The sequence below is a fragment of the Lotus japonicus genome, chromosome 5 (genome assembly GCF_012489685.1).
Source record: "Lotus japonicus ecotype B-129 chromosome 5, LjGifu_v1.2".
NCBI classification, from domain to species: Eukaryota; Viridiplantae; Streptophyta; class Magnoliopsida; order Fabales; family Fabaceae; genus Lotus; species Lotus japonicus.
Window position 1 is genome coordinate 56,460,337 of NC_080045.1, and position 25,052 is coordinate 56,485,388.

The window sequence follows — 25,052 nt, forward strand, 5'->3', positions numbered from 1 at the left end:
TAGTGAACATCAAGGCTCGTGCCATTACTATTAATCTTGACTCTCAATCTTCTTATCACTTTGAACAATTATTTAAAATTAATGATATTGTTGATAAAAATATAATTAATGCTCTATTCTATTGAAGTTATGGAAATAACATATAAATAGAAGAAGAAAAAAACTATTAAAATTGTTATAATAAGATAGGGTAATCCCAAAGCTAGTCAAGAAATAGGAATAGATTGTGGAAGTTTCCGTTGTACACACAAGAAAGACACCATCCCATTCCACCTCGTTAAGCAAAACCTCAGAAATCAAATCAAAGTGTTTACGTTGTCTCGTTCGCTCATTCCCTCTCGCTTTCTCAATTCTCTCTGTGATTCCCTCACAAAACCAGTAACCTCCACATTCAATTTCCGTTTCCATTCCATCACGATTCACGAACAAGAACAACGATGAAGAGAGTCTTCGGTGTCAAGAAGAACAAGGAACCCCCTCCTTCCGTCGCCGATGCCTCCGATAGGGTTCGCTTCCTCTCTCAATTTTCATACTCTCCCAGATCTCATCAATTTTCGCATTGTCTTTTTAACCTAACTGCATAAACCCTAAATTTGTGTTCGAATTTCATGCGTGTAGATTAGATTTTGCATAATTGGGTGTAATGTTATAGATCGATGCATGATTTTCTATAGTTGCATAACAATTTGTGGTAGTTGGTAGTTTCAATTAATTATCTATTTGGTGATCAAGTGTAATTGTTATGGATGTTCTAGATTACGAAACGAGGTGATTCGGTGGAGGAGAAGATTAAGAAGCTTGATGCTGAACTTACTAGATACAAAGAACAGATCAAGAAAACTAGACCTGGTCCTGCCCAGGAAGCTGTTAAAGCTAGAGCCATGAGAGTTCTTAAGCAAAAACGAATGTAAGTTGCTTTATTCATCATATCAATTAACCTAAAGTTATAGACAAGCAATTGGCAACTAAGTAAGAATAGGAGTACTTGCCATTTTTACTTTTAATATGTAGGAAGTTGGAATTGAAAAAGGGGAAATCATTTATAGCTGTATTCATATAGCAATAAGCCAATGTTGTTAATTGCGGATCGCGGGAAATAGCGGAAAGCAAAAAATCTGCTATTTCCCGCCCTCATAGCGGACAATATTATATAGCTGTATTCATATGGCAATATACTATGCATTTTGTCAGGTATGAAGGCCAACGTGATATGCTGTATAATCAGACATTCAATCTTGATCAAGTTCAATTTGCTGCTGAGGGGATTAAAGATGCTCAACAAACTGTATGTATCCATGAACTTGATCCTTGTATTGAAACTCCTTTTTCCTTATCCATCTGTATAACATCTTTGATCTGTTCAAGCATATGCGGCTCGTTTAATTCATAACAAAAGACATTTTTATGAAAAAAATCCTGCAGATGAAATAAAATAATTTATGGCATGGCTTCATCACTCCCTCTCTAAAAGCAAATGATAATTGGTTGCATCATTGCAGTAGTGCCTAATGTTATTAGCAGTGAGGCTTATTAGCGGTGTTGTTATTGAAAGGGGAAACTTATTTGAATTTGTAGTTCTTGTTATATTATTTTATGAGTTTTCCTGAGGGGTTAGCCTTAGTAACAAGGTGCTGCCTTGTAACCTAGTGGTCACAGATTAGGAAAACGGCCTACCCACTTGCAGGGTGTGGCTGTGTTTGTTTGAGATATTACCTTTTCTAGACACCTTAACCGTCGGAGTCTTGTGCAATAGTGGGTTACCCTTTCATTTGAGTTTATCTTGTTTTTTAAAATACAAATTATCTGGATGTCTGTATATTTATAATTTTTACAAATTTGACAATGCCAATTGTATGCTATATCAAGTGTAGTTGACAGAGGAAACTATATTCACTGTAAAAATTCGTTTGTCTTGGTAGCGCTTTAAGGGGCATGGTTCGACGCGGAGCTTTGTCTGTATCCTGTTTGGGACCTGCTGCCTACCTCAGGAGAGGTAGGGGATGAATCGTTTGTCACTTGGGAGGGGTGTCTTCATAAATGTTTTTTTTAATCATGAGTTATATTTATGTTATAACATATCCTAATATGTGTCTGAATTTTCAGAAATCCGATGTCCTCGAAGAATATTTTGCCAATTAGATGTAACATTTGAATTGACATTGTTTAAAACTTTCTCTTTCTTTCCCTCCCCCTTTTCAGATGACAGCTTTGAAGTCTGCCAATAAGGAATTGAAGGGAATGATGAAAACTGTGAAGATCCAAGACATTGATGTATGCACTCTCTTTTCTTTTCTTTTAGCTTCTATTTATCCAACAATGAGAATTTGAGGTCTTAATTGTTGATCCATTTTGTAGAACTTGCAAGATGAGATGATGGACCTGATGGATGTAAGTAATGAAATCCAAGAGACTTTGGGTAGAAGCTACAATGTGCCTGATGACATTGACGAGGATGAACTTATGGGTGGTAAGTTAGGAATTTGTTTAGGCTTTTGAGATTTAAGCTGACCACACACCTTTTCAATAACTCCAAGCTAATACAGCTACACTGTCTGGTATGGCCATATCTGTAGGGTTGTGGGGTTTTGTTGCTGTTTGATGAAAAATTATTTCTATTTTATGGGTTTAGCTTCCTAGTTTGAATGAAAAGATGTGAAATATCCAATGGAGTATGCTTTTTGCTTGTGAAACGTGTCATCCGCAGCATTGTGTGGGTTGGATGCATCGTGCCACGAATTACTCTCTTAGGAAACATGCATCCATCAAGTTTAAGGGAGAGAAATTTCCATTTTTTGTCATGAAGTTTCTTAATATCTGTTTCTTTCTGTTCTTGGCAAAACAGAGCTTGATGCCTTGGAATTAGACATGGGGAATGAGACTGAAGCTGATGGAGTCCCCTCGTACCTCCAACCTGATAAAGAACCTGATTTGGACGCAGAGCTTAACTTACCTTCAGCTCCAACAGGACAAACAGCAGATCCACATGGCAGATTTAATGCTCAGGTATAGTTTCCCCCCCATTTTATTTTATCAAGAAGAGAATTATTTTGTCCTATCAGAGTTTAGTTGTTAAAGCTATACCTAAAATTTGGCACTAAAGGGTGAAAAGGCAACATGGTTATTGATTCAATGTATAAAATGTTGGAAAAGCTATAGGAAAAACAATTGTCTAGACATCAAGATGTTTTGCTTTTATAGATAATCTAGTTAGGTGGATCATTGGGGTTTCGGATTTCTAAAGCAGGTGAGAAAAAGATGATAGCTAAGGCTGTCTAATTTCCGGGTTCTATTGCCCAATATAATTGAATATGGGTTTTCCGTCAATTTGTAGTTTGAAAAACAATTGCAGGAGTCATAAATTTGAAAATTAGCATGCAAAAGCTACTAGAAATTGAAGCGGCTCTAAGTGAAACTGGCTATAGTTGAATAAAATCAGTGAGAAAGTTGAAAGTAGCAGACTTTTTCAATGCATCATCATAACACAACCATCAATGAAGAAGAAGCCTATACTTGGTTCCATTTTTTGTGACTACGATTGCATGGTTAACCTATGGATGCTTGAGGTTTCCATGTTTGATGATGTTAATTGAGTGGTGCTGTGTTTCATACACTTGAATTATGTTTGTGATTATTGAAAGGATTCATCATCAACCTTTGCACAGTTACGCAGCCTCTGATGGCTAGTCTACTACTTATTACAATGACTAGTGATTCTTGATGTTCTTTAACACAAGTGGTTCTAGATTTTTTGCTTTAATGTTCTGTAACTTGAGTTTCTGATTGATTACTTTGATACTGACAGACTGAGGATGAGTTGGGTTTACCTGCTGTCCCTCGGGCGTCCCTGCGCGGTTAGATCTTGATGTCACTGGCATAGCTGGTGCAGACACGAGCAAGGCCCTGTAAAGATGTGCAGAACTTGAAAACATTGATTAATACAGTGATTAAATTGGTCTGGTGTTGGCATTATTTGACCAAGTACATTTTTCCTCCTTGTCCCATATTTGATATTTGTATGAAAACGCTATGTCACGGGAAAAAAAGGAAAAGTATTACTGTTTGGCAAAAAGCTTTGGTAAGTTGTGTTTAGAGGAATACTCCTTCATTATTCCAATTTCACTTTCTTGGTGAAAATAGTTCTCAGATTTCTTAGTTTGTTTATAACCGTGAACGTGGTAAATCATCATGAAATTGTGACAGTTTTGAATCGGAGTTTGGATTGAAAGCATAATGAGTTTTGAACGAATTAGTGTTTGTTTGAATTAGCGCTGTTAGAATTGGTTTTAGATAGAACTAATTATGGTCAAATTATGATAAACTTGTTGTCAGAATTAAGTTTTATTATAAGCAAGTTTCATCTATTTAATAGTGATGAAAAGAGGGATAGATACAAAATTTAACATAACAATTTCGACACATGATAGAATATTTGGAATAACACCTCTTATTTGTAGTATCAATTTTTGGAAAGAAGTTTTTCTCTATTAATTTCAAATTTAGAGAAGAATTTGATCCAATCTTGCTGACGTACTACTCTTCCAATATCTCAATTATAAATAATTCATACAATAATTGATATATAGCTTAGAAATGTTAACATAATTTTCAATGTTATATATCTATTAATTGATATATATCTCAAACATTATTTTCAATGTATTTTTTTATTACCTTAAATTTATTTAAATTCATACATAATTCGAATTTGGGTATATCAATTGATGCGATGTTGTTTTAGCCTAAACAGATATCTTGAGTTCCTTGTGAATGCATCTGGGTTAAATATTCAGTTGTGAGAGTTTTGTTATCCATAATAATTCTATCCAACTTGAAGATGTTTACCTTTGTGGAGCCATGTGGTTTCCAACTTAAAAAATGTCTCAAATTAGCATGACTATCAAATTAGCATAACTATCAAGTTAGCATGACTATCAACTATCAAGTGATAAGAAGTTGTTTTAGTTTTAACAGATGTTTCATGTTTCTTGTGAATGCAGTTGTGTTAAATATTCAGTAGAGAGAGCTTTATTACCCACAATAGTTTTACCCGACTTGAACATAATACTTTGTAGAGGATAATGTGGATAACAACTCAAAAAGACGTCTCGCCCTCGGTTATTTAAAAAATATATCATATGATTAACCATTCCTATCATAGAATTTAGGCTTACATAATGAAGTCATTGTCTCATCGATCCCTTCCTCCTACACGCCACAAGTAAACCCTTAGAACAAGGACAAGCCAACCAACAAATGCCATTAATATGAATTGTGAAAAAGACATAAACATTGACCACCAATACTTTACAATAACAAAAATACAAAGATAAGCCTTAATTTGTCACCAATGAGGATATAAGCTTCAATATCCTCCAAAATTTCATACAAGATGGACAACAACAGCACCTCAGAATCCACCTACCAAGGTAGTGGTTTTGATCCAAACGGGTTCACATATGGCATGGTTTTTGTGATTGGCCTCATCATCGTAGTCCTCATCATAGCTATTGTCTTTGCGCCTTAGCAGATCTCGTCCTCCCGACATAATCAACATTCTGGCTGGTTTTCCAGTACCACCTCGTTCAGAAGAAGACATTGAACAAGGTCTTCGTGGTGATCATGATCATAACATAAACAACAGTTTTGAGAGCTACCCGAAGCTGCTGTATTCTGAAGTTGAGAAAAAAAGTGGTTCTAGTGTTTCTTCTAGCTGCTCAATCTGCTTAGGGGATTACAAGGAAACTGACAATTTGAGGTTGCTTCCTGAATGTGGCCATGTCTATCACCTTGTTTGTGTTGATCCATGGCTCAGGTTTCATTCCACTTGTCCCATATGTCGAAAATCTTCAGTTCAAAGCTCCAATATCCAATAGTCTAGTTAGTTAGTGTCGATAATATTCGGGAGCCAAATGTAAATGTTGCTTGTATAGCATGTTTGGATTCACATTTAATTAATTTTGAGATAATCACTTCTTTCCCACACGAGTTATTTTTATTAGCTTTTTACAAAATCACTTATTCAATAAATGTGAAAACCTATCGAATTTCACAACACATGACATACAAGAGATAGATGTTGAGATGTCTCGTATTGAATAGCGATATGGTCAAATAAGTCATTATAAAGTGTAGAGACATATCAGACCTTGAGTTTATTTTTGAGGTAGAGTTAGTCTGACCATAATTCTAAAATGATATAAGAGATTGTCCTAGATCCTTTTATTAGGCCACTCGTAGAAATTAAACTTTCATGTTTTGATAGTTATTAGGGCATAGTTAGGTTTAACATGAAGTCTAAAAAGGTAGTAAACCGGATTTCTTATCGTAGAGCTTGACATACCCGCTACACATTTGCACGAGATGAAGTTAGAAACATCAAAAAGGTAAAGAAATTAAGGCACTGCCAATAAGAGTTGGAAAATCAAAGGAAGAGTGTCAATGAAATCCTTGCTCAAGAAACCACCATCACTCTCAATCGTAGTTGCAATCAGAACATCTCAAAGTTCTTTATCTTTCGCATTAAGGCATGTGTCCCCGAACAGATAGCTTTGGCAAGAGAATTATAATGGGTCTTAGCCCAATAAATTGGGGCAAGAGGTTGGACACTTACCAGGTGATCCCATAAAGAAATTGTCCCTTTAAAACCAAGACTTGGGAAAACCCGTGCTTAAAAAGACTTGTCTTTTCGTTTGATTGAGTTAGGCCCCGTTTGGAAAAACAGCTTAATTAAGCGCTTATGGTCATAAGCGCTTATGACATAAGCGCTTATTCATAAGCTATTTTTAAAAATTTATTAAATTAAAAAATAAGTTGTATATAAGCATAAGCTGTTTTTCATAAGCTATCCTGAGTAGCTTATGAAAATAAGCTGAAAAGAGCTTATGGCAGGCCATAAGCTGTTTGCATAAGCCCTTCCAAACACTGGCATAAGAGCTTATGCTATCAGATAAGCTCAAATAAGCTCTTCCAAACTGGACCTTAGTGTAGGAAAGATGGACCCGACCCTCCAAAGTGGAAGCCCCAAGGGATGGAAAAAACTACGGTGGACCAGTGACTTGGGTAGTGTAAGTTACACTACCTTTCAAAATCAATTAGTGGCCACAATTAAATATGGAAAAAATAATTCTAAAGTCTAACTATTTTGGGTGGCTGAAAATTAACATGGTAAGTTACCATTTTATCCTGTCAAATAAATAAAGTTTTATTTATATCCCTCCTCCATAATATCATTATATCCCTACCCCATATTACCATTATATCCCCTTGTGTTTAGCCTCTCTCCTAACATTACCATTATACCCCTCCTCCTTTACCCTCTCTTCCCATCTCCAATTCTTACTCTCAGGTTCGATGCCGCCTCCGATGAAGACTATGGTGTACTCCGATGAAGTCTTCAATGTCAGGTTCTCACTCTCAGGTGTTCTCACTCTCAGGTTCTCACCATGACTCCGATGAAGAGTATGGTCGACTCCGATGAAGACTCTCACTCTCAGGTTCCCCTCCTCCTTTACCCTCTCTTCCCATCTCCAATTCTTACTCTCAGGTTCGATGCCGCCTCCGATGAAGACTATGGTGTACTCCGATGAAGTCTTCAATGTCAGGTTCTCACTCTTAGGTGTTCTCACTCTCAAGTTCTCACCATGACTCCGATGAAGAGTATGGTCGACTCCGATGAAGACTCTCACTCTCAGGTTCTCACATGGCCTCCGAAATAAGGGTATGGTGATGGCCAGAACCCAGAACTCTGTAATTCACCATGGACGATGAGGACTATGATGATGTTGACAACGGGTTAGTCCTATTACTCTCTTCTTTTGATTCACCATTAATCACTTTACTGACAGTGATTGAAATGAGGGTTTTCCACTGAGTATAGCAAACAGGAAATTGGTGCTAATTTAGGTTAGATAATTTCCTAATAGATCATAAGATATTTACCTAATCAAAAGAGAGAATGAAAGTTGAACGGTTCCAAGTTGAACTATAATTTGACTATTTAGGTTAGATAATTTCCTAATAGATCATAAGATATTTACCTAATCAAAAGAGAGAATGAAAGTTGAACGGTTCCAAGTTGAACCATAATTTGACTGGGTATAGATATTGGCATTAAAAACAACCAACTGATCAAATTCTGTTGAGAGGTTGATTGCAAGATCAAATTAAAAACAACCATAATTTTAGGTGTTAAGTACGAACTATGTTTTCCACTGGTCATTTACTTTGAGAATAGTTTTCTTTTGAGAGGTTGATTGCAAGATCAAATTAGTACTTCATTTGTTTCCTTCTATGTACAACAATTCACCGAGACAAAAGTACCTGAACCCACATTGCTGTCATATACAATGCAAGCAGGCTGTTTTTGGGTGCATTCCTTGAAATGCATACTCACTGAAGATGAATGTTATGACCTCCAAGATGCTCTTTGCTTCTTGCTTGATGGACATGATAACGCTCCCCAGAGCTTCGGAATGGGAAGACATCCTACTCAGACATTCAATGGGCTTATTCATTCAATGTGCTTATTAGTTATGAAACATGTTAAGTATTATTGAAAGGACTGAATTTTGTATTTGATTCCAATTATGCATTTTATAAGGTGAAGGTAGCTGCAAGAAAATCTGGCACTCTCTTCATATTAGGTATACTCTTTTGAGGATAGTTCTTTTCTTTGTATTCAATATTCAGATTCACCAGTCAGATTAGGTATTGTTTTCAAGGGTGATTCAATGTAGTTGAATTTTGGCAAAGGAATTCTCCATCTTTTTGTTTATATGTTAAATGATATGTATGTATAAATAATACAATCTTACAATCTTTAAATAGTCTGGTTTCCTCCAGCCCAAAACTCGAGGAAATGTATTTAGAGTGGTAGCGGATATCTTTGGTGACAATACCAAGTGTTCCAGTGCCCAGATCTGAATGTTTAAAAAAACACGATATAATAACGATACTAAAGAAGCTAAACCCTAGAAAAATATACACAATGTACAAATTAAAATCTTATTTCCGTAGGAGATTTGTACCTGTAATACTGCTGCACAACCTATGATATTTATCTGATGAGAATTTGTTGCCTCCTTCAACCCTATGGCCACAGAGTTCAAGCTATCAACCAAAACATCGTACACAAGAACACCCCAACTATATTTATGAAGGGAATGTACTTCAGAATCTAAAATCCTCACTAGGGCATCAGGGACAGTATGTTTTGTGTTAGGTAAATAGAATAAAGCAAAACCAAGAAGCACATATAGCCGACAGAAGTCATCAACATGTTCATCAGCCTTGTACTTTTGAAGTTGGTCATAGATGGTTGATGAAGTGATTTTCTTTCCTTCAAACAACTTTTTAGTATAACAGTGACCCTTAACCTCTGTATCAGATTGTAAACTCACATTTTCCCCTAATATGTGTAGGCCAAGTGCTAAGCAGACATCTACGGGAGTAAATGGCACAAGCTTATTTTGTATTACAAAAGCCAAACTCCACTCCTCCCACCGAATGGTTAATTCTTTTAGCAAACTCCCGTTGATTTGTAGATGTTCAGGAATTTGCATTAGCCATTTAAATGGGGTCTGCCGTATTTTCGACCTTTGACTTTCTGTGAGTTCTTTGTTCACTTCCAAAAGAGGACCTGGATAACATCGGTGCCGAACACGTGTCTGGGAAAAATAAGGCAAAGTCATAATTACTAGAAAATGAAATAATCATACACATAGTTACCATTGGAGATAGTGAACTAATTAGGTGTTAACTCAAACAAGAAGGCCAACAACTTATCCTACGTACAAGCCAACAAACAAACAGTATTCAGTTGTATGCTAACTGCTTAACTAACTTGAGTGGAAAACCGACTTGAGTTAATTATTGATAACACCGGTGATTCCAGTGAGTGTTATTGATCTGAAACTGAGATTACAATTCAGTAGTTCAATTTGTAACTTCAACTAGAGATTCAGGGAATTACAATGAAATTGGGGAAGAACACTGAAACTAGGGTTTCCTAGAGCTCCCAAACATCTCTCTGGTTCCAAAACCAGTATGTAAACTCTAAGGAGATCGCTTCAACTGCAAGCTACTGCCCCTTTTATACTACACAGTTGCACACTTGCAATTATTAACTACTTCTAACTGCCTACAGCTGGCAGCAGCTGTCAACTAACCAGCTATTTATTTATTACATTTCAGTCCCTGCAGAACTATTGAAGCTGGGGTAAGATGGTTATAATGTGGATAGCCTGAGTTACCTAAATCGAGAAGGAATGCACTAATTTTGTCATTTTTGAGTCTGTTTGGTAAATATATGTAGAACCTACGAGTGAGTAGTTACAGTACAGATGATTTTCAAAGTGCTGGCAGAAGTCCAAGTTCAGCTTCAGCTTCATAATCTAGTTTGTTGCATCATAGATATGTATGCCAATGATTACACAAAATTGCTATGTGTGATCCATATATATATATATATATATATATTTGGTACCAGTTCTACCATTGGCATTATTCACCAGAAATTCAGTTAGTAAGAAGACATAACTTAATACTACAAAACCGATAAATAGGCAGTAGTTCAGGGCAAACCATTAAGTTCATACAAATGGTCCCAAATGGTAAGCCAAGCAGCCAAGCAAGGAAGAAAGCAAGTGAAAAAAGTAGCAATCCTCAGAATCCTCAAAGCAGTGCAAACCTACAAAGAGGGGGGCCCAAGCAAGGAAAAGAATAAAAACATGCAAAAGGCTACATATAACTATGGTCATAAAACACAAACAAAACAGGCACATGATACATGATAGTATAGTAAACTTAGAAAACTTAACATTGGATCTTGGATGATAATAAATCTACTACTGTAGTTTAACACAATAGAAGAATAAAAACAATGGAAAACAATGTTAAAAGTAGTCCAAAAGAGGTTACAAATTCTATCAGTGAGCTAAGGACAAAGCAAAGGACAAATCATAGAGTTCACCCATAGAGTTTCAGCTAGAGTTTCACAATTAATCCATCACTTGTCATGATGAATATAATAAGTTTATGAGCCAAAATCAATCATAGGGAGAAGTTCGTGAGTAGATTGTGGGTATCAAAATTGACTATGAGGAAAAAGAAAAAGATGTTGACCTAAACATGACAAATTCTTAATTTCTAGCATAAAATTCCATAACTACACAAGCCTACTATGAGATAGAGCACTAGACTAGAAGAAGACAAGTGAAGGTGCATGTTGATTCTCTTGTGTAGAACTACAGTAACTGAGGGTTTGAAATGCAAATCGAAAAAGGAGTAACTAACCATGTTTGGAGCCAACGACGGGTGGAGGCCGTAGGGACGACAGAAGACGGTGGAGATGAATCGGAGTTGCAAAGAAATTCGATCGGAGTTGCAGACGGAGGACGATCGGAGTTGCTCGATGAAGAAAAATGAGTTGTAGAAGGGATGAGGTGGATGAGGGGTATAAGGGTAATAATGAAAAAGATAAAAAATACAAAGGGATATAATGGTAATATGGGGAAGGGATATAATGGTAGTATGGGAAGGGATATAATGGTAACTTATCCTAGGTTATTCACAACTACTCATTTATTTTTGAGTTTATGATTATTTTTTCCTAATTTTTTGTGGCCTAAACTGCTGGTGCAAGTTGGTGCAAGTTGCACCACCTAGGTAAGTGGTTCACCCTAGCCTTCGCCCCAAGGGATACCCATCAGTCAAGCCCTTCTTAGCAAGAAACAACCCGAAGATAGATGAATGACTTCGAATTTGGCACTTATAAGCGTTCTAACATCGGTTTTTCCAACGACTGAAACAACCTCTGCCAATGAAAAGTGGGAAACCCATTTGCTCGAGAAGGGAAAAATTAACCTTTGAATGTATACTAGCGGTTTACACCTCCACTATCTTGTCATCATAATTTTCTCTTCGACTTCCTAAGGGTTATACTCGACACCATCACTTAACAAAACGATTATTGGTCAGACTGCCACTAAACAAAATGAACCGTCACAATTATTTCTAGCCTAACATCATTTGGTAAAACTACATGAGTCAATGCTTTTATTGGTAGTTGGCTATAACCACCACTAATCAACTGCCAGGAAACCTTTAAATTCTAGTAGTGTTGCCAAATTTGAGATTCTGGTGAGAAGTGCTTTGTGTGTCCTTAGACATACATCTACAACAATTTCTAAAGGCAGATGCTTAGCGAAGATGGCAAGAATATTAAGAAGGCAAAATGAAGCCTAAATTCTCTATTAAAAGGCAATGAACCGAGGGAAAATACGATCGTCCACCTTGCAAGCGAGGGAAAAGATGACCTTTCGCACTCTGCCACCCATCATTGCGCCATCTTTAGAGAGTCGCGTCGAATCAACTCTCACCAATCCAAAAGCCACAGCCCACACATCTTCACTTACTCCATCAATGCTTAAATTGTGACGAGACACATCTCTTTCTATTCTATGGGACCCCGGACAAGGTGTCAATATAAGAGGTAAAATCTTACGACAATAAGAGTTTGACATGTATCATCCTGGACACATGCCTTGAAGCTTTTAACCTCATCTCGGATCATGAGTATACCGATTGGGGCAAGCCAAACATCTCATTGCTTTGAATCAAAGATTATCTCCGATCTTGACACTCCAAACATCCTAATGTCTTAGATACTTGGACTAAGGGACAACTGTTACAAAATAAAATGATAGATACATATACTTTGGCCTAATATTGATAATGTCCTACGCATAAGACAACAACAATTCCTAAGTTGAGGTAATATATACTATTACCAAATTATTACTAAATAAAATCTTAATATATCTCTATCATATCTTACACGATTCCTTTCGGGTTTGTTAAACCCTAAATGTACAAATACATACTAGAGGACTCTTCTTAGATACATCCTACCTAAGTTGTACTGTTTCCTCAGTAAAAGGATTCCATAGAACCATACATCCTTACTCTAATTCGGTAATCCCTTACCAAAATGGAGATAGATAACAGATTGAACAGGGATTGAAATCGAAAGATTTAAATATAGTGTAACTGTCAAGCAATCACTTATCCCAAAAGCTTAAGCTATTGGGTAAGAGCCACTTTAATGGTTTTATATTATATTCTAACACGCCCCCTCACACAAGAGTCCTTTGGGCTTGAAGCGTGGATAAATGCACAGGCCCGCCTACCATGTGCTTAATTAAATTCCACTTTTAATTAGAAAGTGAGGGGAGCAAGGATCGAACTCTAGACCTCTCGGTCACAGAGGCTCTGATACCATGTCAAGCAACCACTTATCCCAAAAACTTAAGCTATTGGGTAAGGACCACTTTAATGGTTTTATATTATATTCTAACAGTAACTATTGTTTAGACATATTGGAGTTCCACTAGCCATATATATCATGGACTTTGAATGGTTGAGGATTCATTGATTCTGAATAAACATTGTAACTCAAAGATAAAACAACCAACAAATGGCATTACTAGTTTACTACTCATGAAAATACAGAACAAATGGCATTAATAAAAACTGTGAAAACGACATAAACGTTGACTACTAGGCTACTAGCAATAATAAAAAGTACAAAAATATCAATTTTTTAATCAATTGAGGTTATTCTAACTCAAGCAGAAATTTAAGGTTCGAATCTCTTTTAATGCAACGGCCTTAAGTACTAGATATAAAGAGTTTTCTCGCTTATAAAAGTCATACTCGACTCAAACATAATTATATCAGTGGAGGATATATGTGGTTTAAGAAAATTAACAAAAATACAAAGATAAACATTAACTTGTATATTAATGAGGATATAAGCTTCAAGTTTATCCTCCAAAAATTTCTCAGTTAAGATGGACAAGAATAGCACCTCAGAACCAACCCACCAAGGCGATGGCGTTGACATCAATGGGTTCACATATATCATTGTTTTTGTGATTGGCCTCATCTTCTTACTCCTCAGCGTAGGTATTGCTTGTGTGCGCCTTCGCATGTCTCAACCTCTCAACATATTCAACATTCTGGCTGGTTTTCCACCACCTCGTAATGCAGGAGAAGAAGAGTTACAAGACATGGAACAAGGCATTCGTGATGGTCATGATGATCATAACATGGACAATAGTTTTGAGAGCTACCCGAAGCTATTGTACTCTGAAGTTGAGAAAAAAAGTGATTCTAGTGTCTCTTCTAGCTGCTCAATTTGCTTAGGGGATTACAAGGAAGCTGACACTTTGAGGATGCTTCCTGATTGTGGCCATGTTTATCACCTTGCTTGTGTTGATCCATGGCTCAGGTTTCATTCTACTTGTCCCATATGTCGAAAATCTTCTGTTCAAAGCTCCATAATAGTCTAGCTAGTTTTTGCCTTTAATATTGGGGAACCATATGTAAATGTTTTGTGTATAGCATGCATGTTTGGATTCACTCTGAATTAACTTAGAGAATTACTTCTTTGACACAAAAGTTATTTTGTTAGGTTTTTATAAAATCACTTAGAAGTTTAATTTGGACCCTCCCTGGGAAAATTGAACTAGACAAAATTGCTTCTACTAAAATTCATTTGAATCAAGATTAGTTAAAAGGAGGGATATGATTTATGTTTGAATACTTTTAATTTATTAAAAAAAGTCTGAGTTTGTAAGATAATGTGATGGAATTTAGTTCTAAAATCTAAGATGGATTATATTTAATGCAAAAGCAACTATTTGTTGTGATAAGCCTTCAAGCATTCTGGTCTCCTGTCTACGAATCACAAAAGTGATGGTATGTTTATGCAAATACACAATTCAATATGTCAATGATAGAGATGATGAAATGAGGTTTTTTAATATTATTATTACTAGTGTTTTTTACCCGTGCAATGCACGGGGAATACGTCTATTGTATTTGATACATCAATTAATACTTTGATTATTAAAAATATAATAAACAACAAATGAAAGAGAAGAGTCTGAATGATGAGCAAAGTGGACAAAAAATCTTAAATTGAAAAATTTTGTTGCATAGATTGAAATTCGTATCCCCGTAGGATAACTCAAGTGGTAGGAGCTGTGAGGCATATGAGTTGGTTAGCACAAAGCGTAGATATAAGAAATCACCAATAAAGCATTCAGAACACATATTAATCTTAGAAAAAAAGGATGTGATAGTAGCACAAATTATAAAGTATGACATCATTTTGTGTTTATACCAAGTCATCCAAGTTTGAGCTAATATTACAGAAATCATTAGAAAAACTATGAACAATTTACTTAAATCATATATGAAATGTTATTTTCTTATTATGTATGACATTAAAGTATTTCCATGCTAAAATGTTCTTTCCCATAGGAGCTTTTTGCCTGTAATTTGAAGAAAATAAAAATATATTATATTGTTATATATAACATGTTTAATATAAAGTTACATTGTAAAATTGTGACATTTTACTAAAAAAAAAAATTTGTTAATTTTACATGAATTTTCATGTAAAATGTTCCTCCCCGTAGTAACTCTTATCCCTATAATTTAACTTAAACAAAAATATACTATAATATGTATTAATATTTTCTAATCTTCGCACAACACATTTTAATCATCAAATTATCATGGCTTTATATTTATTTCCTTTTAAAATTTTCAAAAAGTTATGAAAAAAAAGTAATGACATTATATTGATTTTTTTATTTACAACTCATAGGAATTAGATTTTCGACTTATGAGTTCCAACAATCACTTTTTATCCGTGCGTTGCACGAAGAACTTTCTCTTGTGCTTAAGACATGTTCAATACCATACTTTAGCAATATTTTCAAATACTAAAAGACATACTTAATGAGAGATATATAATGTTACATAATGCGTCCCTCTAATTTGATTTCCATCTATTTATAGCTCATATCGTCCTAGTACTAAGTAACTACTATAATAATATTTAACTAACCTAGTAGTCCCTGATTAATTTCCCTTTCTGTTACATCCTTACATGAGTTTGAAAATTTAAGTAAACACACTTCGCTTAGGTGATAAATGGAAATAGTATAGAAACAACCGTAGTCTGTAGCTAATGAGAAACTCTGTCAAATTCACCTAACAACCATTTTTTATTTACAACTCATAAGAATTAGATTTTCGACCTATGAGTTCAAACAATCACTTTTTATCTGTGCGTTGCACGAAGAACTTTCTCTTGTGCTTAAGACATGTTCAATACCATACTTTAGCAATATTTTTAAATATTAAATGACATACTTAATGAGAGATATATGATGTTATATAATGCGTCTCTCTAATTTAATTTTCATCTATTTATAACTCATCTCGTTCTAGTACTAAGTAACTACTATAATAACATCTAACTAACCTCTCTGCGTGTCCATGGTAGCTCTATGGACCCTCACCACCATATCAACTCCCTTTCCTGTAATTAACATTAAATAAAAATAAGATAAATTAAGAAAAAATAAGAAAAAAAACAACCTAAATCCTAATCAAATCTAAAATTTAAAAAGGTACTAATTAAAGATAAATAAAAACTATCAAAATCTAGCAAATCACAAAAAAACTCATAAAACCATGAATTAAATAAAAATTCGAAAATTTAATAAAAATACCATAAAATTTAATTAATACTATCAAAATAAATCAAAAATAAAATAAAAGACCCAAGATAAAATCAAGAAATAAACAACCTAAATCCTAATGAAATCAAAAATTTAAAAAGGTACTGATTAAAGATAGATAAAAACTAACAAAATCTAGCAATTTACAATAAAAACTCATAAAATCTTAAATTCAATAAAAATCCGAAAATTCACTAAAATACCATAAAAATTAATTAAAAATAAATCAAAAATAAAAGAAAAGACTCACGGATAAAATCAAGAAAGAATATCAAGAACCTTGAAAACACCTTCAGTATCCCCTTCTTATCCTTTTTTGTCGTGAGATGATGATGATGATGCTTCAAGAAGCATAATACAAACAATAATTTAGTAACACTGACCATCATAATAAAATTGCAGCAAACCCATATGTTCCTACAATCATGCAAGCTATTCAGTAAAAGCAACACATACATACACACACACTCAGGTTTCATTTTCTCTTCATATTTTGGCAAAAATAGTGATCATTTGTTTAGTTTACCTGTTGATGCACTGCTGGGCACAGAAGCTCTGGCGAAGGTTTCATCGCTAAGAATAACATCAACCTAATAATAATAAAACGACATTCATAAATAAACCAGTTCCAGCAAAAGAGAGTGAGAAGTAAGACTCACTTCCATGGGCGGAATCGAAGGATGTGATTGAAGAATTAGAAGGTAGAGGAGGATCGTGAACATTCTGTCTGATGCGTGATGCATTCCAGAAAGGGTTAGGGTTTGTGTAGATGGCATCTTAAGGGGGACTAAATTAAAGATAGATAAAAAATACCAAAATCTAGCAAATCACAATAAAAACTCATAAAATCCTGAATTAAATAAAAATCTAAAAATTTAATAATTAAAGATAGATAAAAACTAACATATAATAATAAAAACAAAACAAAATCTTTAAAAAATATTTTTCTTTTTTCTATATTTTTAATATCAAATGAGAATTAATCTGTGAGTGACACCTCATCAAATTGGCCTGAGAATTAATCTGGGAGCGACACCTCATCAAATTGGCCTGATGGAAGTTCTTATTTTCTAGTATATATTGATTGATATTGATATTGATGAGCATTTTCTCTGTTTATTATGCGATCAGGGGCCATGTTCCTTTGCGTGTTTTGGAGGTCAAGAGCTGTGATAAGACAAAGGATATCAGTTGATGAGTGAGGTGGAAAAAGAAATTAAACTAGTTGAGAATTTTTGATCGAGAACAACTATTTTATAGAATAATAGAAAGGAAGGTTTTTTTGTCAACACTCTAAATTTATCTAAAGAGATAGAAATAAAAATGTGAAATATGATGACTTGTGTTAAGAAAAGAAAAATGAGGTAGGCTCAGAAAATATATAAAAATGAGACAAAATAGAAATATAATGTGAATCATAACTCTTAAAATTAGAGTTTGTGTTTCAAGTAGTAGTAATACTAAATAGTAATACCAATGAATTGAATACCTTTCTAGTCCTTTCAATATTTTATGGATTCTCATAACATTCTTCACCGAGCATCAAGTGCTCATACCCCACGACAAAATAGAGTTGCTCAAAGGAAAAATTGTCACCTCAACTATAACAGTACTTTTTTTTTTGGTCAATAACTATAACAGTACTTATGACCCATAATAATGTTGATCATCATTTTTGGTATTTTCACTGTGCAAGTTGGTCCTGACTCCAAAATTGTAATTTAAAAGATTATATGATATATTATTTGTTACCTTCCTCGTATATAAGCCCACAGAATTTAGGTTTACGTAATCAAGTAATTGGTTTTGCGCCTATCCCTTCGTCCTATCCGCCACAAGTAAACTCTTGGCACAAAGATAAAACAACCAACAAATGGCATATGACAAGGACATAAACGTTGACCACCAAATCACCAATATTACAAAAGCAACAACAATAGTAAAATTACCATGCATTTGAACTAATAACGCAAGGTTATTAATTCTAACTTAAGCAGAAATCTCGAATTTGAGTTTATGTGGAAGTAATTACATTATTTTTCGCTCAGGGAAGTTCTACCCGGCTTGAACAAGATTTGTTGGTTTAAAAAAACAAACCAAAGTACAAGAGATAAGCATTAGTTTGTCCCGTTAACAAGCTTTATAAATATCCTCTAAAATTTTCATAGAATTAAGATGGATAACAATAGCAACTCAGAACCAACCCACCAAGGTGGAGGCCTTGGTATCAATGGGTTCACATATATCATTGTTTTTGTGATTGGCCTCATCTTCTTACTCCTCAGCGTCGGTTTTGCTTGTGTGCGCCTTCGCATGTCTCAATCTCTCAACATATTCAACATTCTGGCTGGTTTTCCACCACCGCGTACTGCAGGAGAAGAAGAATCACAAGACATGGAACAAGGCCTTCGTGATGATCATAACATGGACAATAGTTTTGAGAGCTACCCGAAACTGCTTTACTCCGAAGTTGAGAAAAGAAGTGATTCTAGTGTTTCTTCTTGCTGCTCAATCTGCTTAGGGGATTACAAGGAAGCTGACACACTGAGGATGCTTCCTGATTGTGGCCATGTCTACCACCTTGCATGTGTTGATCCATGGCTCAAGTTTCATTCCACTTGTCCCATATGTCGAAAATCTTCTGTTCAAAGCTCCATAAAAGTCTAGCTAGTTAGTGCCTATAATATTGGGGAACCATGTGAAACGTTTTGTGTATAGCATGCATGTTTGGATTCACTCTGAGTTAACTCTTTGAGAATCACTTCTTTCACACAAGAGTTATTTTGTTAGGTTATTATAAAATCTCTTAGAAGTTTGGACCCTCCTTGGGAAAATTGATCTAGACAAAATTGCTTCTACAAAAATTCCTTTGAATAAAAATTGGTTAAAATAAGTGATGTGAATTTTGTTTGAATACTTTTAATTTATACAGAAAAGTCTGATTTAATTTGTAAGATAATATAATGAAATTCAGTTGTAAAATATAAGGTGGATTATATTTAATGCAAAAGCAACTATTTGTTGTGTCTTGAAAAAAAAAACCTATTTGTTTTGTGGTAATAAGCATTCAAGCATTCTGGTCGATCTCCTGTCTACCAATCACAAAAGTGATGGAGTGATGGTATGTTTATGCAAATACAATTCAATAAGTCGATGATAGAGATCGATGATGAAATGAGGCCTTTTAATATTATTATTTATTATTTATGAGCATATTCGTTTATTATGCGATCAGGGGCCATGTTCCTTTTCGTGTTTTGGAGGTCAAGAGCTGTAATAAGATAAAGGATATATCAGTTGATGAGTGAGGTGGAAAAAAGAAATTAAATTAGTTGAGTTGAAATTTTGATGGAGAATAACTATTTTATAGAATAACAGGGGATTTTTTTCTTTTCTTTCAACACCCCAAATTCATCTGGAAAGATAGAAATAAAAGTGTGGTATGAAATATGATTGTCGTGTTAAGAAAATATATATGAGGTACGAAGAGAAAATATATAGAAATGAGACGAAATAGAAACATAATGTGAATGAATTAAAACTCTTAAAATTAGAAAATTAGAGTTTATATTTCAAGTAGTAATAATACTGATGAATACTTTTCTAATCCTTACAATATTTTAGGCTTCTCATAACATTCTTCACGGAGTATCATGTGCTCATACTCTGAATAAAATAAAGTTACTCAAAGGAAAAATTGTTACCTCAACTATAACACTTATGATCCATGGTAATGTTCATCATCATTTTTGGTATTCTGTTCTTAGTACTTAAAGAAAATGACCTATTATGTGTTGTTTCCACAACAGACCCTTACATTCTTTAACGTTTTGCGTCTTTGGATCTACTTAATTTATCCTAAATCTTAATCATGGTATAAACTTTATCCTCAATCTAATGTGTTTTGTTACGGGTTATACTCGATTTCAAAAGGGTTATAAATGTCATTCTCAAATTCTTCATCGTTACTTAATCTCATGTCTCGATTGATATTACCTTCTTTGGGTAGTATGTTTCATTCTTTGAGCCCACCTCATCCTAAAATTCCTAAAATTGCAATTGAAGTGGTACTGAGACCTCATTCCCTCTATTGTTGGTTTGCAAGTAGGTTGTCACCATGAAAGTTGGTCCTGATGACTCCAAAATTGACAAACTCAAGGCTCATTTGCTTTACAAACACACATATATTTGAGTTGGATTTTAGGGTGACACATTCTCACTAAATGACCTCTTTTCGAGTGTTCTTATCTATGAATGTTACTTGTCATCTTACATTAACACTCAATGCTATACTTATGCCAGGTGAGTCTAGGAAGGCATTTTTATATAAAGGGGTAGTCAGTAGTCACCCCACCTTATTCATTAATCTTGCATTTTTTCAACATATGTTTGGTAACAAATAGCAAATGCTCATATTTAAATACACATCCCCATTGCCGTGCATTGAAGATCACCTATAATGTCACGGCACACTGCAGAACCGGCATACGATTTTGCTACAAGACAAGAGAGAAGACAAAGCTCAAACACAAAATTCATAATATTCCACACAGATTTCCCATCACGGAAATTAAAACATTTTGAAATTAAAGAAAATGTTCAAATTAAAGTCAATTCCTAATAGATTTTTCGTTACGTAGTACTGCATCAACAAACAAAAGTTCATACTAAATATATATATACATCCATATACATATATATACTGAACTCATCATTAATATGAAAATCATGATGATCATATCTTAACTTCTAGTTATACTTCAAAGGAAATTAAAACATGAGTGACGACCAAGAGTTAACAAGAATAGGGTATTTCCTAGTATTGATTACCTTCCTGATTGTTCTAACCTTTTTTCTTACCTTTGCCTCTTACCTCTGCACTAAACCTCCTCATCCAATTTCATCCGTTCCATCTGATGAGCCTGTAGTTGGTGGTCACAATGACACAATCACAGACACCAACCAGATTACACCAATCACTGTGGAGCCTGCAGAGCCACGCTTAGATGAGACTGTGGCTACAACAGTGTGTAGCAACCCAAACCCAAGCAGTACTCTTCTATTCTCCAAAGGACATGAGAAACTATGTCGTAGTGGAAGTTCAAGTTGTTTTTGCTGTTCCATATGCTTGATGGATTACAAGGAGTCTGATTTGTTGAGATTGCTACCTGGTTGTGGACATTTCTTCCATGTCATGTGTGTTGATCCTTGGTTGAGGATGAATTTATCTTGCCCGGTTTGCAGGATGACACCAATTATAACACGCGTGCGTGTCGAGCCCGAACACGTGCGTGTTGAGCCCGAAACATTTACATCATGATATAACTACGTGTTCTGGCAAGAGTTTTTTTTTTTTCTTTTTCATGTTAAACCACATGCATTGCGGAAAATTAAATATGTAGCACTTGAACTTGAATCATGAAATCATGTTGAACTGAAATTTATGTGTATATTCCGGTAACAAATACACGTTAAGGCTTTGTATGTTTTTTAGATGAAAAAATCCTTGATGTGTGTGATATAAAAGTCAACGAAATAGATTGATTAAAGGAACGCTCCACTTATGAAATTGTACCATTTTAATTAAAAATTATTCATGTAAGGTTATAAATGTTATATCTATGTACTTTTTATTTGACATGATATAGTTTAGAGGATCTGAATCCATCCAAGCCCTATCTTTTCTCATTTCCAAACAATGAGAAACATGTGTAAACAGAGAAGCAATATGAAGGAATCTAATCCATACACTAGATCTTAAAAAGTCTCCTCAAATATTAGAAAAGCAAGCAACAATTGAAATCCAAATCAAACATCCCATTACAAAACTACACTACTAAATGAAAATTGCAATTCAAATAAACCAATCCCAACCAGAAACCACTACAGACTCAAATCTAACCCAAATTGCACCCTCCATATATTATGCCCTCCCTACACAACCCAAAATCCCAAGAAAGTAGCAAGCAAAGATGAGAGTCCCCTCATGAAACTTGTCCTGCACATCAATGCCACTGCATTAGACTTCTCCCCTTCATGAGTGGAAGCTGGCACGGGAGAGTTCCCACCATCAGTGCCATTAGGCATATTGCTTGGAGGGTTACTCATGCCAAGTGGTGGTGGTGATGATTGTGGAGAGATTGATGGTACTTGTGAAATTGGTGGTGATGGTGTTGGAGGGTTTTGTGGGGAATTTTCATGGACAGAAATGATAATTTTCTGGCCTAAACAACAGTAGTTTAAGATGCTGCATGTGAAGAAGTACACGCCTTTTTCCTTCAATGGAATGATCACTGGGCTGCTATGGAATACTTTCACAGGTTCAAGTGATGTGCAGTGCTCGTACTCTGACTGTGATACCTGGATCAGGTTGTAGAGTTGGGAATCGAAGTTGAATTCTGGATTGTTAACATGAGAACTTGCATGTTAGGTAGCAATAAAAGTATAGAATGTACCTGTTTTGTAATACAAGCTATCACCATTGTAAACCTTCGATCAAATTGTGTCATGCTAATTGAAAAAGACATGCCAATTTAAAGGACCGTTTGATCAATCCAGGGATCGTTTCGATTCCATTAGGAATAGTGATTCAAAATATCATACATTGATTATTCAAAGAGAGATTCAACAACTAAAAGAAAGATCATTTTTTGTTGGGATCCTTTCTTTCTTCAAATGAAAGGAACAAACAAATATAGAATCGGTGCGATTCCGATTCCCTAAAAGTCTTTCTGGATATTCATCAATCTGCCGACTATTCATGGAACATGAGAAGCAAATGAAGGATCTAACAGGAAAGAGAACACCAAATGGTGACATAAGATTTCGGTCCGTTTTGTAAATACAAGCTATCAGCATTTTACTACACCTTTGATCACTTTGGATAGAGGGTAAAATTACAGACCCTTAACTTGTTATGATTAAATGAATTTACTCTTACTCTAGGTAACATAATTTTGAATAGAATGTTTGTTGACATTTGTTAAATTAAAGTACAGATTTTTAGAAGGGTGTCTAATAATATCATATATTCTTCTTGTTAACAGAACCATAACTTCATGAGGCTAGAAGATTCAAAAGATAGCAGTTCCAATAGGATTAGTTTCAATCATGAGAAAAAGTAACCTAGGTAACATTCATATATCAAAGCAAAAGTAAAAATAAAAAATCATCCATATTTAAGAATATTGCTAAAATTTTACCTAGAGAATCTCCTGTTCTCATGAAATGGGAGTGTGACCAATTACTGTAGTATGATGGATATGGTGGAATGATCCAGCCAGCTGAATCCCCCACTGTGAATGTTGTAGCAGAACAGTGATAAAAGAATGTTAAAAACAATGCTAAAAATGAGAGAGCAAAAGGGTTTTGATGCTGCAACATGTTGAGCTTTTGAGCAGAGAGACAGAGATTGCAAGGTACAAAATTGAGGAACAGGCAAAAGAGAGATAGGTTTAAGATGATAATGTGCAAATTAAACCAAAGAGATGAAACGGTATATTGAAGATGAGAGTTGAATATTAACTAATATTTATTGATATTTTGACGTTATAGAGAGAAAATGAGTCAAAACAGTGAGAATTAAAAGTCATGTAATGTTGCAGATGTAAGTTAGTACTTAGTAGACTTGAGGCATAAACAATAACAAAAATCTATCCATTTTTATGGTCTTTGATTATCATGTTTTTATGAATATCAATTAAATTTTGGAGTTACGACTTATGAATGTGTTAAGTTATAGGATCATACATTAAAATTGGAGTAAAACGGTGACATTACAGGTTGGGAAAAGTTTAAGTTTCATTTGGTAACATTAAAGTTTAAGAGACAACAAGGATTAAGAAGTAGGTTCTTCTTTAAGGTTTTCTCACACTGGCCGCCATGACACTAATTCTCTTGAGACTCGGAAATCACTTTAAGTGGATTGATCTCTCCCAAAAAAGTTTTCTCCATACGCACCACTTAAGGATCGAGCCTAGACTAGATGCTTAAGGAACTCAGATCTCCACTAATTGTGCTGGAACTTGTTTGCCTCATACAATAAGCTTTTTGATGCAATATTAAAATAATATCACTTCATAAATTCATATCTATTTTCTTTATAAGAGTTCAGAAAGACAAAAAAAATCTAATTAGGGGTAGATTTTATAGCTTTTGATTCAAGGGTGGATTTCTGTAATTTTGTCACAAATTTTCATATGGTAAATGATACTCCACATGCACTTGTTTCGATGGCTAATTGATAAGAAGTAGAGGGTTATGAGGTATCTCATTTTTCATTTAGTGCAGCATAGTGATACTCTTATTTCAGTAACAAAAAAATTTGGGTAACTTTAACTCTGGCCACAACCACATGTCAGGGGCTCAAGGCATGCTTCTAAGACCATAGGTCGCTTACAGAAGTAGTTACATATCGTTCACTAACACAACCATCAGATATGCATATGAAACCAT

The 25,052-nt window shown here is 34.7% G+C and overlaps 5 protein-coding genes and 1 pseudogene across 5 annotated transcripts; 5 read left to right on the plus strand and 1 right to left on the minus strand.

Annotated features, from left to right (window-relative positions):
- Nucleotides 1-201: 201 nt before the first annotated feature.
- LOC130718934 (vacuolar protein sorting-associated protein 60.1) lies at nt 202-4,114 on the plus strand. Its single transcript, XM_057569586.1, has 7 exons — nt 202-506; nt 756-907; nt 1,192-1,285; nt 2,200-2,271; nt 2,356-2,467; nt 2,843-3,003; nt 3,803-4,114. Exons 1-7 carry the CDS (start codon nt 438-440, stop codon nt 3,854-3,856), a joined length of 714 nt encoding a protein of 237 aa, XP_057425569.1. The 5' UTR covers nt 202-437; the 3' UTR covers nt 3,857-4,114.
- A 1,201-nt stretch (nt 4,115-5,315) lies between these two features.
- On the plus strand, nt 5,316-5,980 carry LOC130718570 (RING-H2 finger protein ATL70-like; annotated as a pseudogene).
- Nucleotides 5,981-13,739: 7,759 nt separating this feature from the next.
- On the plus strand, nt 13,740-14,419 carry LOC130718589 (RING-H2 finger protein ATL70-like). Its single transcript, XM_057569198.1, has one exon. The coding sequence runs from the start codon at nt 13,851-13,853 to the stop codon at nt 14,349-14,351; it is 501 nt and encodes a 166-aa protein (XP_057425181.1). The 5' UTR covers nt 13,740-13,850; the 3' UTR covers nt 14,352-14,419.
- A 4,290-nt stretch (nt 14,420-18,709) lies between these two features.
- On the plus strand, nt 18,710-19,491 carry LOC130718711 (RING-H2 finger protein ATL70-like). The gene has a single exon (XM_057569344.1). The coding sequence runs from the start codon at nt 18,774-18,776 to the stop codon at nt 19,263-19,265; it is 492 nt and encodes a 163-aa protein (XP_057425327.1). The 5' UTR covers nt 18,710-18,773; the 3' UTR covers nt 19,266-19,491.
- A 1,884-nt stretch (nt 19,492-21,375) lies between these two features.
- LOC130719830 (RING-H2 finger protein ATL70-like) lies at nt 21,376-21,918 on the plus strand. Its single transcript, XM_057570435.1, has one exon. The coding sequence runs from the start codon at nt 21,376-21,378 to the stop codon at nt 21,916-21,918; it is 543 nt and encodes a 180-aa protein (XP_057426418.1).
- Nucleotides 21,919-22,532: 614 nt separating this feature from the next.
- On the minus strand, nt 22,533-23,080 carry LOC130719831 (early nodulin-55-1-like). The gene is made up of 2 exons (XM_057570436.1): nt 23,054-23,080; nt 22,533-22,958 (listed from the first exon to the last, which is right to left on the minus strand). Exons 1-2 carry the CDS (start codon nt 23,078-23,080, stop codon nt 22,533-22,535), a joined length of 453 nt encoding a protein of 150 aa, XP_057426419.1.
- Between the last annotated feature and the right edge of the window lie 1,972 nt (nt 23,081-25,052).

What these genes read in the sequence shown, in the direction of transcription:
- LOC130718934 (XM_057569586.1), top strand. Translation starts at nt 438, where the DNA reads ATGAAGAGAGTCTTCGGTGTCAAGAAGAACAAGGAACCCCCTCCTTCC. An exon ending in TTAAAGATGCTCAACAAACT is followed by an intron (nt 1,286 to 2,199) that starts GTATGTATCCAT and finishes CCCCCTTTTCAG; the next exon opens with ATGACAGCTTTGAAGTCTGC. An exon ending in TGAAGATCCAAGACATTGAT is followed by an intron (nt 2,272 to 2,355) that starts GTATGCACTCTC and finishes TCCATTTTGTAG; the next exon opens with AACTTGCAAGATGAGATGAT.
- LOC130718711 (XM_057569344.1), top strand. Translation starts at nt 18,774, where the DNA reads ATGGATAACAATAGCAACTCAGAACCAACCCACCAAGGTGGAGGCCTT.
- LOC130718589 (XM_057569198.1), top strand. Translation starts at nt 13,851, where the DNA reads ATGGACAAGAATAGCACCTCAGAACCAACCCACCAAGGCGATGGCGTT.
- LOC130719830 (XM_057570435.1), top strand. Translation starts at nt 21,376, where the DNA reads ATGAGTGACGACCAAGAGTTAACAAGAATAGGGTATTTCCTAGTATTG.
- LOC130719831 (XM_057570436.1), bottom strand. Translation starts at nt 23,080, where the DNA reads ATGGTGATAGCTTGTATTACAAAACAG. An exon ending in TAGCTTGTATTACAAAACAG is followed by an intron (nt 22,959 to 23,053) that starts GTACATTCTATA and finishes AACCTGATCCAG; the next exon opens with GTATCACAGTCAGAGTACGA.